This window comes from Eschscholzia californica, unplaced genomic scaffold, assembly GCF_041429995.1.
Source record: "Eschscholzia californica isolate CP2 unplaced genomic scaffold, dmEscCali1.0.p SCAF_6, whole genome shotgun sequence".
NCBI classification, from domain to species: domain Eukaryota; kingdom Viridiplantae; phylum Streptophyta; class Magnoliopsida; order Ranunculales; family Papaveraceae; genus Eschscholzia; species Eschscholzia californica.
Window position 1 is genome coordinate 1503127 of NW_028238483.1, and position 16019 is coordinate 1519145.

At 35.6% G+C, this 16019-nt stretch overlaps 1 protein-coding gene and 1 long non-coding RNA gene across 3 annotated transcripts; both read right to left on the minus strand.

Moving 5' to 3' along the window:
- Positions 1-167: 167 nt before the first annotated feature.
- LOC147530739 (uncharacterized) lies at positions 168-2847 on the minus strand. 2 transcript variants are annotated; one of them, XM_086649149.1, is made up of 5 exons: positions 2630-2757; positions 2230-2464; positions 1856-2065; positions 769-1529; positions 168-246 (listed from the first exon to the last, which is right to left on the minus strand). In XM_086649149.1, exons 2-4 carry the CDS (start codon positions 2452-2454, stop codon positions 801-803), a joined length of 1164 nt encoding a protein of 387 aa, XP_086505275.1. In that variant the 5' UTR covers positions 2455-2464; positions 2630-2757; the 3' UTR covers positions 168-246; positions 769-800. The 2 variants fall into 2 exon arrangements, with proteins under 2 accessions (XP_086505275.1, XP_086505274.1); XM_086649148.1 differs by lacking the exon at positions 168-246 and having other exon boundaries at positions 597-1529; positions 2630-2847.
- Positions 2848-4310: 1463 nt separating this feature from the next.
- Positions 4311-7632, minus strand: LOC147530740 (uncharacterized). Its single transcript, XR_015227827.1, has 5 exons — positions 7296-7632; positions 7128-7187; positions 5723-5801; positions 5063-5434; positions 4311-4395 (listed from the first exon to the last, which is right to left on the minus strand). It is a non-coding gene; the product is annotated as an uncharacterized LOC147530740 (long non-coding RNA).
- Between the last annotated feature and the right edge of the window lie 8387 nt (positions 7633-16019).

A 16019-nucleotide genomic window follows, 5' to 3' on the forward strand; every position in this document is an offset into this window, starting at 1 on the left:
GGATGGCTTTAGATCTCGGTGTATAATCCAGTTACTACAGAAAAAAAAAAAAATTTAATAACAATAATAATTATAACATAACTTCAAGTTAAATGCTACTAATCTAGTGCCTACCGAATTGAATTCTTATATGAAATTTTACCTGTGAAGATAGTTTAGCCCATCCAGAAGCTGCCAGAGTAACGACTTAACTGTGTACGGATTTATAGAATGGTTAACTTTTTCCCTGTGATGTCTTATAATTTCCTGTCAAAAGAGAGGTAAGTTGACACTAATTATACAGTTCTATCATATGGATCGCCTAACATGGAAAATTAATATTAGTATTGACAAGATAAATGAATCACTTATCAATGTTAAACAAGAATAACTAGTTGCAAGCTGAATGAAACCCAACCAACCTTTTGTTCCAACATAACTAATATGGTTACTACAAAACATTGATCTTTGAGATACATCATTATGTACATCTTATGTTCCAAAATAACTAATATGTAGTATCTTTCATTGCGAAGTTTTTTTTTTTTTTTTTATGAGATGTTTCATAACGAAGTTAGGGAACCCTTACTCTCACAAAAACATAACAAGACACAAAATTTAATAAAACAAGAGAGCATTGTTAGAGAGAAAAGCAACAGACGAGATCAGAAAGTGTTTTTAAAGGTGAACAACCCTCACCCTCATAGGTTTTCTTAAAACTCATAGCAAACTTAGTCTGCTTGGAATCCTTAGATACCTTCACATATATATAGTACCAGAAGTACAAACCTAGTAAATATTAAGACATACTTGAGCTGCTACTAAAAGAATCCTAGTCTTCTTTGTTCGGTCCTCAACCACTCTTCCCTGATCAGCTCTTGAATAATCTGATCTTCCTTCAACATCTCTTCTTCCCTCAGACGCTTTTCTTCCCTCAACTGCTCTTCTTCCATCGGTGATAGTTTTGGTTTTGGTGGTGGTATTGGTAGTGAAGGTATCTCTTTCAGCACTATTGCTTTTACGTTTTCATGCACATCCTCCCAGCATTTCCAATCACCATGATTGATGTCATCTCCGAGTGGAGGTATATATACCACATTCTGAACTGGCTCACATTCTGCAGGTATATGTATCGTACAACGACTTAAAGTACCTTTGCAGCCAAACCCAGGGAACGATTTAATAGGATCACCGCCTATGCGTATATAAAGATCAAAAGCCTTTTGAGCAAGCCTCTGACCATCAGTCTGTGGTACATACTCTGGTGGACGCAATATCTTAGGACGTTTTGGAGTACATGTTATTTCCCATGTCGTGTGATCAGAAAAAAAATCAATATTAGGTGGTGGGACATTAGGTAAATCAAACTTGGGTAATACTTCCTCGTCATAAACGTCAAGGTAACCTACTTTGATGCCAAACATATAAAGTCTATATTCTTTTTGATATCGTTGTGCCACACTTGCAAGTTGAAGAGCCTCGAGAAATTCTTCTCGTCCAATGACAACTCCCTCTTCCTCTGGCTTCTTTCGATTAACCACCAACCATATCTACACATATGTTCAAACTAGGGTTAGAAACTGCTCCAAGTACCAACCAAACTAATAAAATAAAACTTTGATTATATATATTACTCTGTGTCTAATTGAATCTAGATAAAACAGGATTGAAGTATAAAATGTTGATGATCTTTTTTAATGTCTGAATCTGACTTCTATTTGAGTTTTTTTCTTCTTCAAGTAGTATATAAATATATAAATACTTATTCTTAAGTAGTTGATTAGACTGACAAAGTATTTATATACATGAAGAATAAAAATTAGAGATAAAAAAACTCCTAGTCAGATAGCAAACCCTAAAAAATAAAGACAACTACCTGATCGACAGTGTGCTTTGGCAAATTAGAAGCTTGGAAGAACAGACAGTAGTCCTTATAATTGATGAAACCATCGTCGCTAGTTTGAAAAGCTAGCTTCAAGAAATCTTCAAAGACATTTAACTCCTCTTTGTTAATTTTCCATGGCCCCATTGCAACTCCCTGGTTGGTTTTCTGAAAGATCGTTTTATGGATATCGAGATGTTTGGCCTAGTGAAATAGAGAAACAGAGTTTAAGTAGGATTTGTGTTTCCAAAAAAAGTGGGAAATTAAAAACAATTAAGAAAGTTTCCAATTTTTCTTTTTTTTTGCAATTAGAAAGTTACCCAACCTAGAGAGCTGAAGACCAGGAAAATAAAAGTTAGGTAGTTTACCTTACGGACGGTATTCTCTGGCCCATCAAATCCTTTTCCGAGGATGTACACCTTACGCCGCGGCCGATGATACAATCGTTCAGTTTGAAATTCTCCAACGGAAAGTTCTTCAATGGCATCATCTAGTCCAGTTTGAAATTTTCCCCTGAAACTGAAGTTGTCTTGAAAGGCATCATCTAGATTGGTTACCTCTTCGTTAATCTTCTTCCCAGACGATGATGCCATTTTAACACCTCTGCGCTTGGTGGTTGTGAAATTATTATTACATATGAATAGTTTACAGGAACAAAATTAGATTGAGTTTTTTTTTTTACAGAAACCCACGGATTTATTATTCAATAAAAGAAAGAAATTAGGGCATCAAAGATGAAACTAAAGGAGAAGAAGAGAGGAAGCTTACTTTCTCGACCAAATTGCTTGGAGGAACTTCCTTGAGACAAATCGATGGAGTTTTTTATCCCACCTTGTTTGAGATCTCAAGTTTTACGCCCTAGGAAAATGAGAGAGAAAGTAAAGTGAATCTATCCTTCTAGTATTCATACGATATAAGTTAAAAAAAAAAAACCTATCAGGAACTTTCTAGAAGCACTCTCTTCAGTAAGAAGGTCGGTCCATAAAACTATGGCCGTTTTCGATACAGGCACACCAGATATATACATATACGAGGGTGTAACCCGTGCCCACCGGGCACGGACAGTATTGTTAAACACGTCACCTAAGATTCAACATATGTATAACAATAGATTTTAACCTTCCTTAGCAAAATTGATGGAAAAGGTTCAAACTTCATTAATATTCTATAAAATCACATTAAGAGTTCACAGTTATACATTTTAGCAACGCCCATATAATTGTAAGTGAATCTCTTATTTGAACTTCTTCCTTTCTTCACTTCCTTCGTCCAAGTAGTTTACGACAATTGAAAATGATAATTCTTAATTGTTGAGATTTTGCCACACAAATTGAAAATGAACCTCTTAATCTTGACTCATGTTGTTGATGCTCCTGGTAACCTTCACTTCTTTCTGGTGTGGTTATTGACGAAGTCATATTACCTAGAGACTTTAGTTTCGCGGGTTATTCTTAATCGGTGCGAGGGTGTCATGCTCACGCTGACGGAATAGTAGGAGAGGATCAGAATGTAGTTTCCACCATGCTCACGTTGACGGAACCGCAGGAGGAGAGAATCACAATGTAGTTTCCACCATACATCGTTGGCAGATTGAGGTGTCCCCAAAAAAACTCCCGGAGGTTGCTGCTACAAAATCACCTACAAAAAAAATGTGTAAATGCAGACATCAATGTTTATAACTTCATGAAGTATAAAGCATAAACCATTAAGTAAAGCAGAAGTTAACCAAAAAAAAAAAGATGAATTTACCATAAAACAGCTTGTAATGAAGATACAGTGAAGTCAGACTTGAAACGGGAAGCCAAATGAATCGTTCTTCACTACAGACTTGACCAACTATCCTTGTTTCACACAGTTCACATTCTTTGTGTTCATAATCATTCCAACTCTCAAAAAGAAGAATGATACTTTATACAGATGAAGTAAGTCAAAACTGAAACTGGAATTGAGTAACTAAGGAAAAAAATAAGAATAAAAGTTTGATGAGTCAAATCCATCGACCTCGAAAAGGTTCACACTTTATTGATTCTCCCTTAATAAATGAAGTTGAACCCAAAATGAAAAACAAATTGAACCTAAAACGATCAAGCCTAAGATGACTTTCATAACAGAAAAGGTAAACATGAAGAAGATACTCACAATGAAGTTTGCCTCTCATTCAACGCCAAGTTCTTTTAAACAGTTCAAAACTACCATCAGTGAACATTGAATTCTCAGATTGGGCATCAATTTAGCTAAGTGGAGACTTCAAACAAAAGAGGATGATTATATATGGTTCAACTTTTTCAAGAACAGAAAAGATAAAAATGAAAAAAACTTAATAATTGCAAACAAATCTTTGGTCGAGGATGATTATATATTGTTCTTTCACGTTTTCGAAGAAATTCAATTCATTCACTAACCTAGTTGATTCAACCCTATATGAATGAATTGACTTCCTTAAATATCAAGTAAAGCAAAACCCTCCTTCAATTCATTCACTAACCTCCTTGAATTGCTTTTCAATTCATTCAGTAACCCAGTTATGAACCAACCTTACCTAGGGGTGGGAATCGGTCCGGACCGGTCGGTATCGGACTCTAACTTCATCGAACCGGTCGACTCGGACACAAACTGTTGGCGACCACCTATTTACTCGGGCGGACTCGGACGGTCACTCTCAAGAATTCTTTGTCCATTGACCGTCCAAGACCGTTTATTTTACCGGTCCAGTCGGACACTGGACGGTCTCGGTCCGGACTTTCCAACAAATTTACTTAATTCAGAACTTTATTTTTATTACCACAAACAAAATTACTTACAAATGAAGATGTTTAGCCCAAGAAATCAAAAGTAGATATAAAAAAGAAAAAACACACTTGATCACCATTTGACAAGATATAATTAAGTCATGCACTAATGTTTGGTCTTCCAGAGGACTATATGACTATAGCCAACGATCATCATATATTCATATGTCTATAAAATTCAACGGTCGAACTTCTAAAAATGAGGACAGTTTAGTCGGTCAACCTATTCGGTCACTCGTACCGGTCGGTCAGCGGTCGGTCCTTCGACATAGAATTTTGACCGTGACCGTCCGCCAATTCTTTCGGGCCGGTCGGACACTGACCGTTATGACCATCGGGTGTCCATGGACACTTTTTATCTCGGTCGAACGGGTCGGATAGCGGTCTTCCGGATCTTTTTCCCACCCCTAACCTTACCTCCTTAAATACCAACTAAAGTAACATCAACCCTAAATCAAAATCCTCTCTCATCAAAACCCCAAATAAAAACTCTAATTTATTCAAAACCCTAAAGCAACAATGAGAGAGAGAGAGAAAGAGAGTCGAACATCTGTGTTTAACCAACTTACTTGAATCCATCAATCTGCGAAATTATATGAAGTAGCGAACCTAAATAACATCTACTGAGAGAGATGAACAGCAAGTGAGAGAGACACACACAGAGAGAGATAGAGAGGGTTACCTGCGATGAAAGAGCCTGAGAGGAGATGCACGGGAAGGAGGGAAAAACATTGGGAGATGAAGGGGAGAGATAAGGTAAAGAGAAGGGTTAGGCGAGAATGAGCTGCAAAATCCTAGTATTTCATTAGCTTGGCTGATCAATATACTTTGTAATTGGACCTCAAAATGATCAAGAAATTGAGCAGTTCAAGTATCAACAATCAGTAAAAGTCACAAAGCAACGAATTAATAGAAGTTAACAAATGTCAAATAGAAGAGCAATTCAAAATTTTCAACTGTTGTTGATCATAGATACACACAATTAATACACATCTAAAGGTTCATAATCTTGTGAGTAAAAACGACTTTGAAAGAAAAAGGAAAAAATATGAGAGAGAGGGAGAGACATTACCAATAGGGACAAATGGGTTCTTGACGCGAAAAACTCTTAAAGGTCAGGTTCTGGACTCGAACTCGTCTACTCCATTATCCTGATCAAATGAAAATGAAGATCGAAAATTATCGAAAGAGAATAAAAGAAATGATTATGTACCAAAAACTGTAGAAAAAAAACTAAATGGAAGCCCTATATCACCATTAATCTTTGCTGGAAAAACCGAAAACAGATGATCAATACAATGTATTGATTGTAAGTGTACAAACATATTGAACTGGTTAGAGAAATGAACTGGAAAGGACCCTAATAAGAACATACAGACAAATAAACAAAGCAAGAAATAGAGGGATACAATTTTCTCCAATGAGTTTAATGATTGGGCAGTGATAATCTTCTTCAGCAAACCATAAGAACTTGAAGAAATCAATTAGGGCAAAGAATTTCAGCAAAGATTTATAGAAATCAATTAGGGGCTAAGAACTTTTTTTTTGTTGAGAATTAGGGCTAAAAACTTAAGCAAAGATTATAAGAAATTACCTGAACTGCTACCCTTTAAACCCTACAATGTTAACCTAAACCCAAACTATTACCAAGTATCATGAAAACTAGAAACCTGAGAGAGATTGTGCGTGAGAGAGAGCGAGAGGGAGTGTGAGAGAGATACCTGCAAGTGGAGAGATTGATGTGAGATGAGAAGATGAGAGAAAGCAGGAGATGAGCGGGAAGGAGATGAGCGAGATGTCGAACATTTAATACAAACTCTAGCCCATCCAAGATAGAATGAAAACAACCCAAATATTTGTTTAATGAAAAGAAACATCAATTTCATTATTCCTTCTAAAGAATTGCAATTGCTATATTTGTTCAATGAATTTCAGAAAAAAAAATATTTGTTCAATGAACTACACAAAACTAAGCCCAAACATTTTCGACAGTTATATAGGTTATCAAAACTAACACAACAATTTAACTTACAAACAATTATCAAAAGTCCTATTTAACCTAATTAAAACTACATACAAACCCAAATTTCAAAATGAATAGTTTCATAAAAGCAGTATAAAGAAAAACACAATCAAAATGAGTCAAATTTCAAATTGAACAATTTCACTTAAGGATTTCATAGAATTTCACTAAGGGATTTCATAGATCAACTCTCATAGAAAACTAAACCCAAACATTCTCAACAATAATTAAAAATCATAAAAACTGATTATCAACTAAACCTTAGCAAGACCTAAAAGTTTGAATGTTAACCTTATAGCTTCAAACCTAAACCATATCAAGTTAACCTAGCAAGTTTAGTTTGTTTTAAACATTCTCTAAAATTATCAAACCTAAACTGTGATCAACTAATAACATGGAAAGTTAACCTAAACAACAAATTTAACCTAACACAATTTTTTTGAGAAGAAAGTACCTGAGCTGCTACCATTAGAACCCTACATCCAAAAATAGAAACTTGAAAACCTGAGAGAGTCTGTGCGTGAGAGAGAGACAGAAATGGAGAGATTGATGTTAGATGAGAAGATGAGAGAGCAGGAGACATTCTGTCTGTGTGAGCGAGATAGAGATAGAGAGAGAATACCTGCGGTGAGATGAGAGAGTCTCAGACGGAGTTGAGAGAAGATGAGGGAGAAAGAGGTTTGCACAAAAAAAAAATGAAAGACAGAGGAGGCTTCAGAGAGAGAGAGAGAGCGTGAGAATGAAGCTTGGGCGGGAAGATGGGCTTGTTTGTGAAGGGTATCTTTGATAGATGCTCCCTGCTATCATCTCTACGGTTGGATGAAATATCATTAGATCTAGACCAACCAATTTTGAATTTTTTTGAAACACTCAATCCTCAACCACTTGATATAAATTGTATAGATAAATCCTAGCCATTGGGAGGAGGGGGAAAAGATACCCTCCTCCCTTATTATATAGATATATTTCTATTTTAGAACGGCACACCAGATAGAGGAAAGGGAATCAAGAATTAGGACTCGACCAACCTGCCTAGGCGTTGAAGAGCTTGGTTCGATGATTAAATCCGTAAATGGACCACCGAAGCCCGTTAGTGCTTACAAGATACTCACAACAAAAGTACTCAGGTCGGCCCTTAAACATTGATGTTGGATTTGGACGAGTAACGAAGGAGCAAAGGCCGAGTATGGTTGGTTAAAAATTTGATGTTTCCTTGTGAAAATAGGCAAAACAATAACTTTGCACTATATAGGGGTGGGGTGAGCTCCCTCCCCAGGCCGTGCACAGCCCTTGGGCTGGCACGTGCCTTGGCCCTTGAGATGCAACACAGGGCATCCCAAGGGCAAAGCTCGGCACGGGGGTGGACGGGAAGCTTCCAAGAGTTTTGTGTTGTAATTTACTTATGTAAATCTGATGTTATTCTTAAAAGGAGTCAAAACTCTCAAACCATGTACTAATGTTCTGGATTGGTTTCCTACATATAAATGAAATTTTAACTAATATAAAACACGAATACGAGAATTAATGACTAATTGCCAAGTATAAATTGCTAAAAAGATTATGTGTTGTTCAAACCTATTACCTCTATATGTCTTACCAACTATATCAACTAATTAGGCTACAACAAACCGGGAATTGTTTTGACTAAAATTTAAATATATTTAGTATTCGCAGTTTAATTGAATAATGTTAAGAAATATATATAAAAATGAAAGATGAATAAGACATAAGGTTAATATGAGATGCAATTAACTCTATCGGAAGTTGGATAAATTAACAAAGAAAAATGAGCAAATGAGAAATTAAAAAAAAACTCATTATAAATGTTAATGGTGCCTCCCTCAAAGCAAATTTGAGAGAAAGTTTGTGAAGGAGGGAGGCGTCTTTAACACTAAAGTGAGGTGCCTTTAAATCTTCTCAAAACAAATTACCCAAAAGAACCTAAAAGAAGAATAAGCAGTGGGAATCGAACTTGGGATGTGCAGGATATGCAGGGGAAACAACTAATTGCAACCCCACTGATAGGGCTGGGAAAAAAGTCCCCAAACCCGAAACCCGTCTCGGTACCTGTGTCCGTTAGAACCCGTGGGTACCCAGAACCCGGAGACGGGTTTAGTCCGACCGACCCGATGAAATCAAGGTACAGGTTTTGAAGTACTATCCCGACATCCCGCATGAGCCTTCCCGATAATCTATACCCGACATAACCCGCTTAATAATGTTATCCATTTGCATGATAATACCTATGCACAGTATATGTATGCTTGCTCGTATGTATTTACGTATGTAAGTATAGCATATATATAGATATATTTATAAAGTATTTGAAGTGTATAATATAGATATATATACATATATTGTTGTCTAAGTGCAGAGTGCCCTTGACACAACATTATTAAAAGAAATTTAATTAAATTTTAGTTTTCATTCGAAATTTCGGTTCCATCGGAATAGAAATATTTTGGTCATTTTGACCGAGATATTTTGAAACTTTGGTGAAACCTGATACTCGACCGCCCGATACCCGAAAAACCCGAAAAGTTTGACGGACCTGGACGGGTTTTTAGACACTAAGATTTTTTAAATAATCCGTCCGATTAAACCCGAAAGTCCGAATGGACATAGGGTTTAAAAGCCCGACCCGATGAATAACATGAATCCGAACGGCCCGACCCGGACCAATTCCCACCCCTACCCACTGAGCCAACTACACGTTTGCAACATAGCTATAGCAATCACGTCTATTTTATGTAAACACGCATTTGACGGACCTATAAACAATTTTAATTTGGAGTCGTGGGGGCACGTGTCTCCGCACGCCCTTACGTGGGTGCGCCCAAACATAACAAATCCTTAAAAATTATCAACAACCTTCTATTTTTTAGGGTTTTTTCTAATCTAAATTTGAGATATATAAAGGCAACCTTTAACTCAACATTGGATATTGAACCAGAAATTTCACTTCATTAAGATGAAATAATTGAGAAGGTCTTCCCTGAAAGTTTGACAAATTGAGAAAAGGAGAGCGAGAGAGAAATTTCAATGGGGACTTTGTTCTTCTTTCAAAAAGAGACGATAAATCATTTTCTTGGGCTCATAGTGGGAAATGGGTTTTACCAAATTTTTGGTGGTAAAATAAACCATTACTCTATTTTTTTCTCACAATAATTCAGTTTTCACATTCTTTATGTCCAATCAAACTGTTGAAAATCAATTTTCTCGTTCCATTTTCCCACGTAACAAACATATTCTTGGGGCCCGTTTGACACATGAGAAAACATTTGGATGTGAAAATCATTTTTTTTTCAGATGAGAAAGAGAACCCAAAGTTTGACATGAAAATTATATTTATATTATTCTAGAGAGGTAGAGAATCTTTTAATAAAAAAATAGAAAAAGAATTGACAAAAAAAATATTTAATAAAGTTAGATTTAAAAATGAAATTAGATAAATTTCCTTTTTAAAAAATAAATAAATTAACACATTATTATAAAATTCTCAACGGTCACATTTGCAACTGGGAACCCGGGCACATTTGCAATTGGGAACCCAGTTCCAAGGCGCCCGGGTTAGAGTGATTGGGCTCCCAAATTTGAATTTGAGAGCTCTAGTCCTATCACATTGGATATGCTTGATGGGCCTAAAAGGTTACCCTAAATAGGTCTACACCCGCAAGTGCACAGGTGTCAAGTTGTAATAAATTCCGGTAAGACCGGTTCGTTCCTCAGAGACTAAGTGAAACCTATTCTAAAATTAGGAAGTAAGACGGTTTTTGTTTTTGAAAATTTAGTTTTTGGTATAAAATAATAAAATGCTAAAACAAATGTATGAACTCAAATGGGGGGGAAGATGACCTAGGGTTTTTGGAATCCATCTTAACATGTATTAATGATGATCTAATCAAGCATATCTTCTTTATCACTCAAGTTTTGGTAACCGAATGTACCAAACCCCAGAAAATGTTCTAGTTAAAGTCGAATAACACTAAAGTCTAAACTCGAAGTTTTAAAATAAAAAGTCGCAACTATTAACTATCAATTTATAAGCATGACTCATTAAAGGACTTAACCTAAACATGAGCCATCAAATGAAAAGCATAGCTAATGAAGAAATCTCCCTATGTCAACACTAAGAATTTAATATTATAACGATTAAGGCATTTAAGATATTAAGCCATGAAAAGGATTATCATCAAAATATTTTCAGACTTCATCAAGAACCCTAAGTCAAAGAGAGTTAGCTAATCATGGTGGGAGGGATAAATATTTAAACAATTTAAAGTACGAGAGTAAAGTGGGAAGAGAATTAACTTTCTTACTAATTTGCAACCAAACAGGGCCTTAGGGAAGTATTTTCCAGCAGATGGGTAAATAATTTTATCGACAAACCAAACAGACCCTAAAGGAACACGATTTTCTCATCTTCTCGGAAATATTTTCTCTGTGGGAAAACTATTTTCCATTCAATTTTCTCATCTTCTCCAACACTCCTCTCTCTTCTCTGTTTTAAACTTCTCCTAGTCCTTCTCTCTCCATACAACTATGAACAAAGAAAAGTTCAGAGACACAAAAATGAAGAAGAAATAAATACTTTACAATTGGTTTTCTTTCTGACTTTCTCTCTCTCTCTCTTTACAACTTCTGATCTCTCTCACAAAGATACAAAAGATTAAAGATTGATTCTCTGTTTCTCTACTAATCTCTCTCTTTCTCTCTCTCTTTTCTTTCTCTCACTAAAAGAAATTACAGGAGAAAATGATAATAGATGATAAAAATCAAAAATGATCTCTGTTCTCTAAACAATACTGTTAAAATCTTGTTCTTCCCTTCTCTCTCTAAAATAATTTCATTAATGCCCAGAGAATAAGAAGAACGACCCCCAAAACCGAGATGTCTATATGATGAATGTCTCTAAGTTTATATAGGAAGAAAACCAGTCCAACATCTTCATAAAATCTGATCCAACCTCTCTCTCTGATATATTTTCTATTTCAATCCGAAGAGATATCTCTCAATAATCATCTCTGATTCTCTATCTTTTCTCTATTAATGGAATCTTCCTCCATTAAAGCTTTCTCTATGATCTCTCTCTCTCTAAATTGGATGAGAGAATAAGAATATACAATTCCCAAAATAGTTTAAGAAGATAAGAGAGAATGAAGAGAGAGAGAGAAAAATCTTCACGTTTCCGTCTTCTTCAATCTTTCCTTCCCTCTAAAATATATTCGGCTCCTTCTTCTCACAATCAATAAGATCAGTTTCAATCTTCATCCTCTCGGTTTGCAACTCTAAAACCGATTTCTTCCTTTCCTGTCCAAAACAAATCTTCCTGCATCTATTTTCTATATTCACGTCTCTATATTTTTGTAATCTTTCTCTCTCAAAGATATAATCAGCCGAGATTCCTCTCACTAAATCCGATCAGAAAAGGAGAAGAAGAATAGCAACAATATCTCTTCCATCAATCTATGTATAAATCTTTTTTGATTTCTTTTCTCTAAGAATTATTCTCTGGTTAGGTCTCTTTCTTTCTCTAGATAAATTTCGAAAATAGTAATAAGAGAAGAAACCTGCTTGTAATAGCTCCACTTCTCTCTTAAAATATATCCTTCTCTGTTGTTGTTTAGGAGAAATATCAATATTTCTCTCTCTTTCCATTTAAAAGAGGAAGAGATTTCCAAAATAATAGGAGATAAGAGAGAAAGGAGAAAGCACGTATAATGGTGGTGGGTTTGCTGGCTTGGAATGATCAGGCAATTCGTGGGGTAACTTAAGAAGATGCAAGCCACTCTAGAGATCATGCCATGTGTTCGGGAATAGTTGAGACCGTTGGATGCCTGTTGGTGTACGGCATTATACTGCGTCAGGTCACACGGAATCAAAGACCTTAGAAATCCCGTAACCTAGTAGCTGGCCGTTAGGGTGATGGGATTTTGTTGTTGATCAAGGTCCATCGAGAATATATACCATCCATATCCGTCCGTTCAATTTCCGCATGCTTGTGTGGATCCGTCAGATTGTCTCAGCTTACATTACTAAATTACCTTGCATTGCACCGAATGAGATTTCAAAACAAACCCTAATTGCCGTCCAGCACATGCCCACCGGTGTACAACTCACGTCCAGATCGCTCCCTACTATCCACTAGATTTTCGCCACGTGTTGCTTAACAGATATGCTGACCTTGGTCAATGGATTTTGGCTCGAACTTTGACCTTTCCTATTTCGTCCATCCGGACTTCGATTTGACTTCCGCTTTCGGCGTTGGGTTCGTCTCGGACTCTATTTATCATCCAAGTATTAAAGTCGACCAGGATTAACATAACCAACAAATGACCAAAATGCCCCTCAATTGTGTCTTTCTCCCGATTTTAGCAATTTTTCGCACCGAACTCCGTAAAAGACACCTGGAAAAGAGAAACAAGTAATTCATGAGAGTAACTGCTCGAAATAGACTAATTAGCCCAAATTAAGAGATTCAAATGAGGCATCTTCATGACTCATCAATGCTCTTAGCCCTTTTGCATAGAGATGTTTAGCAGCGCCCAATCACAAATTGGGGCCCAATAAGTAACGTAGCACCTGAATGTAGTATATTTTTTTATAGAAAGGAAGGGAATCGGGCCGGGTCGGACCGACCGGGTTCATGCCATTCATCCGGTTGGGCCGGTCGGGCTTTTAAACTCTCTGTCCATTCGGGCTTTCGGGTTTAATCGGCAGGTAATTTAAAAAATCCTAGTGTCCAAAACTCGTCCAAGTCCGTCAAACTTTTCGGGTTTCTCGGGTATCGGGCGTTCGAGTATCGGGTTTTCACCAAAGTTTCAAAATATCTCGGTTGAAATGACCAAAATATTTCTATTTCGATAGTACCGAAATTTCTATCAAAACTAAAATATAATTAAGTTTCTCTTAACAATGTTGTGTCAAGGACATTCCGCACTTGGACAACAATAGATGTATGTATTTCTATATTATACACTTTAAATACTCAAAAATATATTTATACAAGAGTGTAACCCGTGCCCGTGGGGAACAGACAGTTCTTCCGATTGCTTAACAGATCGAGCAAACTATGTGAATGAGCATAAATTACAACTGAGTGACGCACTTAGTAATTATTCGTCATGTTTGTAGTTGTTTACTTTCTTCAACAACACATTCTTATATGAAGCACTTACAACGTAAAAATAGTCTTAAACATAGAAGGTGAGGTGGCAGAGAGAGATGATGAGATGGAGGAGAGAAGGTGATGACTAGTTAACGATGTTATAACAGGATCTTAAAAAGGGGGTCATCTGGGTAGTTTTGATTAAGTAGGGGGCAAGACAGGAAATCGGTCACAAAATTGGGGATTATTTGGGAAATATCCCATGAAAAAAGTTTATATCATACATTTGCACAGGTTTAAATGGTCAAGTAAAGAAATATCTTTTCAACAAAAAAAAGTAAAGAAATAGCCCAAATGCAAAACTCATTCTTTCTTTTAAATATTACGATGAGAGATTTAGTACAATCAAATACATCTTTAAAAACATGTACTCGTATATTTTAAATATTTAATCATTTTATAATCAACTACCTTTTTTTTTTGTTGAACGATAACATCAACTGGTCCGGGAAGGTCAAAATCTTCTTCTCTTTTGATAGGGTTAAAGGAAATAGAATAATCAAACACAAAGACTTATAATTTTAATCTAACTACAAATTCTTTACAAGAGTATCAATTAGTTATTTTTTTTTTTGTTGAAGAGAGTATCAATTAGTTATTTATAAACTCGATGTGTGTAACACGATTTTATATGATTCCCTAAATGCTTAACATCATTATAATCAAACCTTGAAGTTAGAAGGTGAAATATATATCAGATTAAAAACGATAATGACTTTTGTTTCGAAATGAACACAAAATATGCTATAAGAATAACGATAAATTGGCCTTCCAGATCAATGGGAGTGGTTCTGAAGTTGCCGATACTGTTGAATAAGTTGTTGATATAGTTAAATAAGTTGTGGAGCTGTTCCGGGTCATCATTTCTTTTCCTTTGAGCTTTGTATTATGCTACCATCTTCGTACCTTCAATAGTAAACTTCGGTTGTTGAGCACCACAACCCCCTTTACTCTTCTTCAGTGGTTGACCCAAATCATGATCTTCTATGTCAAATTCACCACCACAATCACATTTATGTTTGTTCTTGAAGGCATATTTGATAAATGCTTAACATCATAATAATCAAAACTTGAAGTTAGAAGATGAAATATACATCAAATTGAAAAAGATAATGACTTTCTTTCAAAAAGAACCGTGACAAGATATACTATAAGAATAACGATAAATTAACCTTCTAGATGAATGAGAGTGGTTCTGAAGTTGTTGATACTGCTGAATAAGTTTTTGATACTGTTGAATAATTTGTTGATACTATTGAATAAATTGTTGATACTGTTGACTGAGGATATTTAGGACGTTTTAGACAAAGGACTAAAAATCTATAGATCTTTAAGGGTGGATCTTGGACCGAATTTTTCGTAACTTCTGGACTTTCAATCTATGGCCCCTAATCTAAATTGCACTAACAAAGTCTTGTATTTAAAAATGTTGTTCTTGACAATTTCACAATATTTTCTATATACATGTCAAAGTGATGACAAGACCTTTTTTTCATTGCCCCCAACTTGTCAAGTGGTTAAGTTAAGAAAAGGTGAAGAGGAGATTAAAGTTCATAAAAAATAAAAAATAAAAAATAAAAAATAAAAAATAAAAAATAAACTGAGGCCATTTTTCAACCAAAACTATATTACGTCTTAGAAGAGTTCTTTGGTTGGTTGAATCATATGTTTCGCTTCTTCCTTAAAGCATATGATGGGTAAAATATAAGATTCTTTTAGAATTTTCTTCAATTCCTTGATCACACAAGTTAATTGAGATCTCGGAAAAGATAATCTCTGAAATACTATCTCTGGCTCTGGAAGCCCATTTACTTTTTTTTTTGAGAAGCCCATTTACTTTAACAACCGTGATGCAATGCCTGACCACTATCCCGGTCCAATCCCGACCGGAGTATGGGGCCGCATTGTGTCATTTTTCTTACTTTAAAAGTCTTTTTAAAGTATGGTAAAAGATATCATAGCAACCGAAAATTGTGATACAATAAAAATGTTAACAAAAAAATTCAATGAAAGTCCATTTTGAGGAATTAAGTGATTGAGTAAACTCTCAAAGTAGGGCTACTATGATTGAACCACAACAATTATGTGGAACGTCATTTCATCTTAACTTTCCAAGTTTCGTCAAGTTAAGATATTTGTAGTTCTCAATGAAGTTTCTGTCATTTGCCGTTTTTCTTA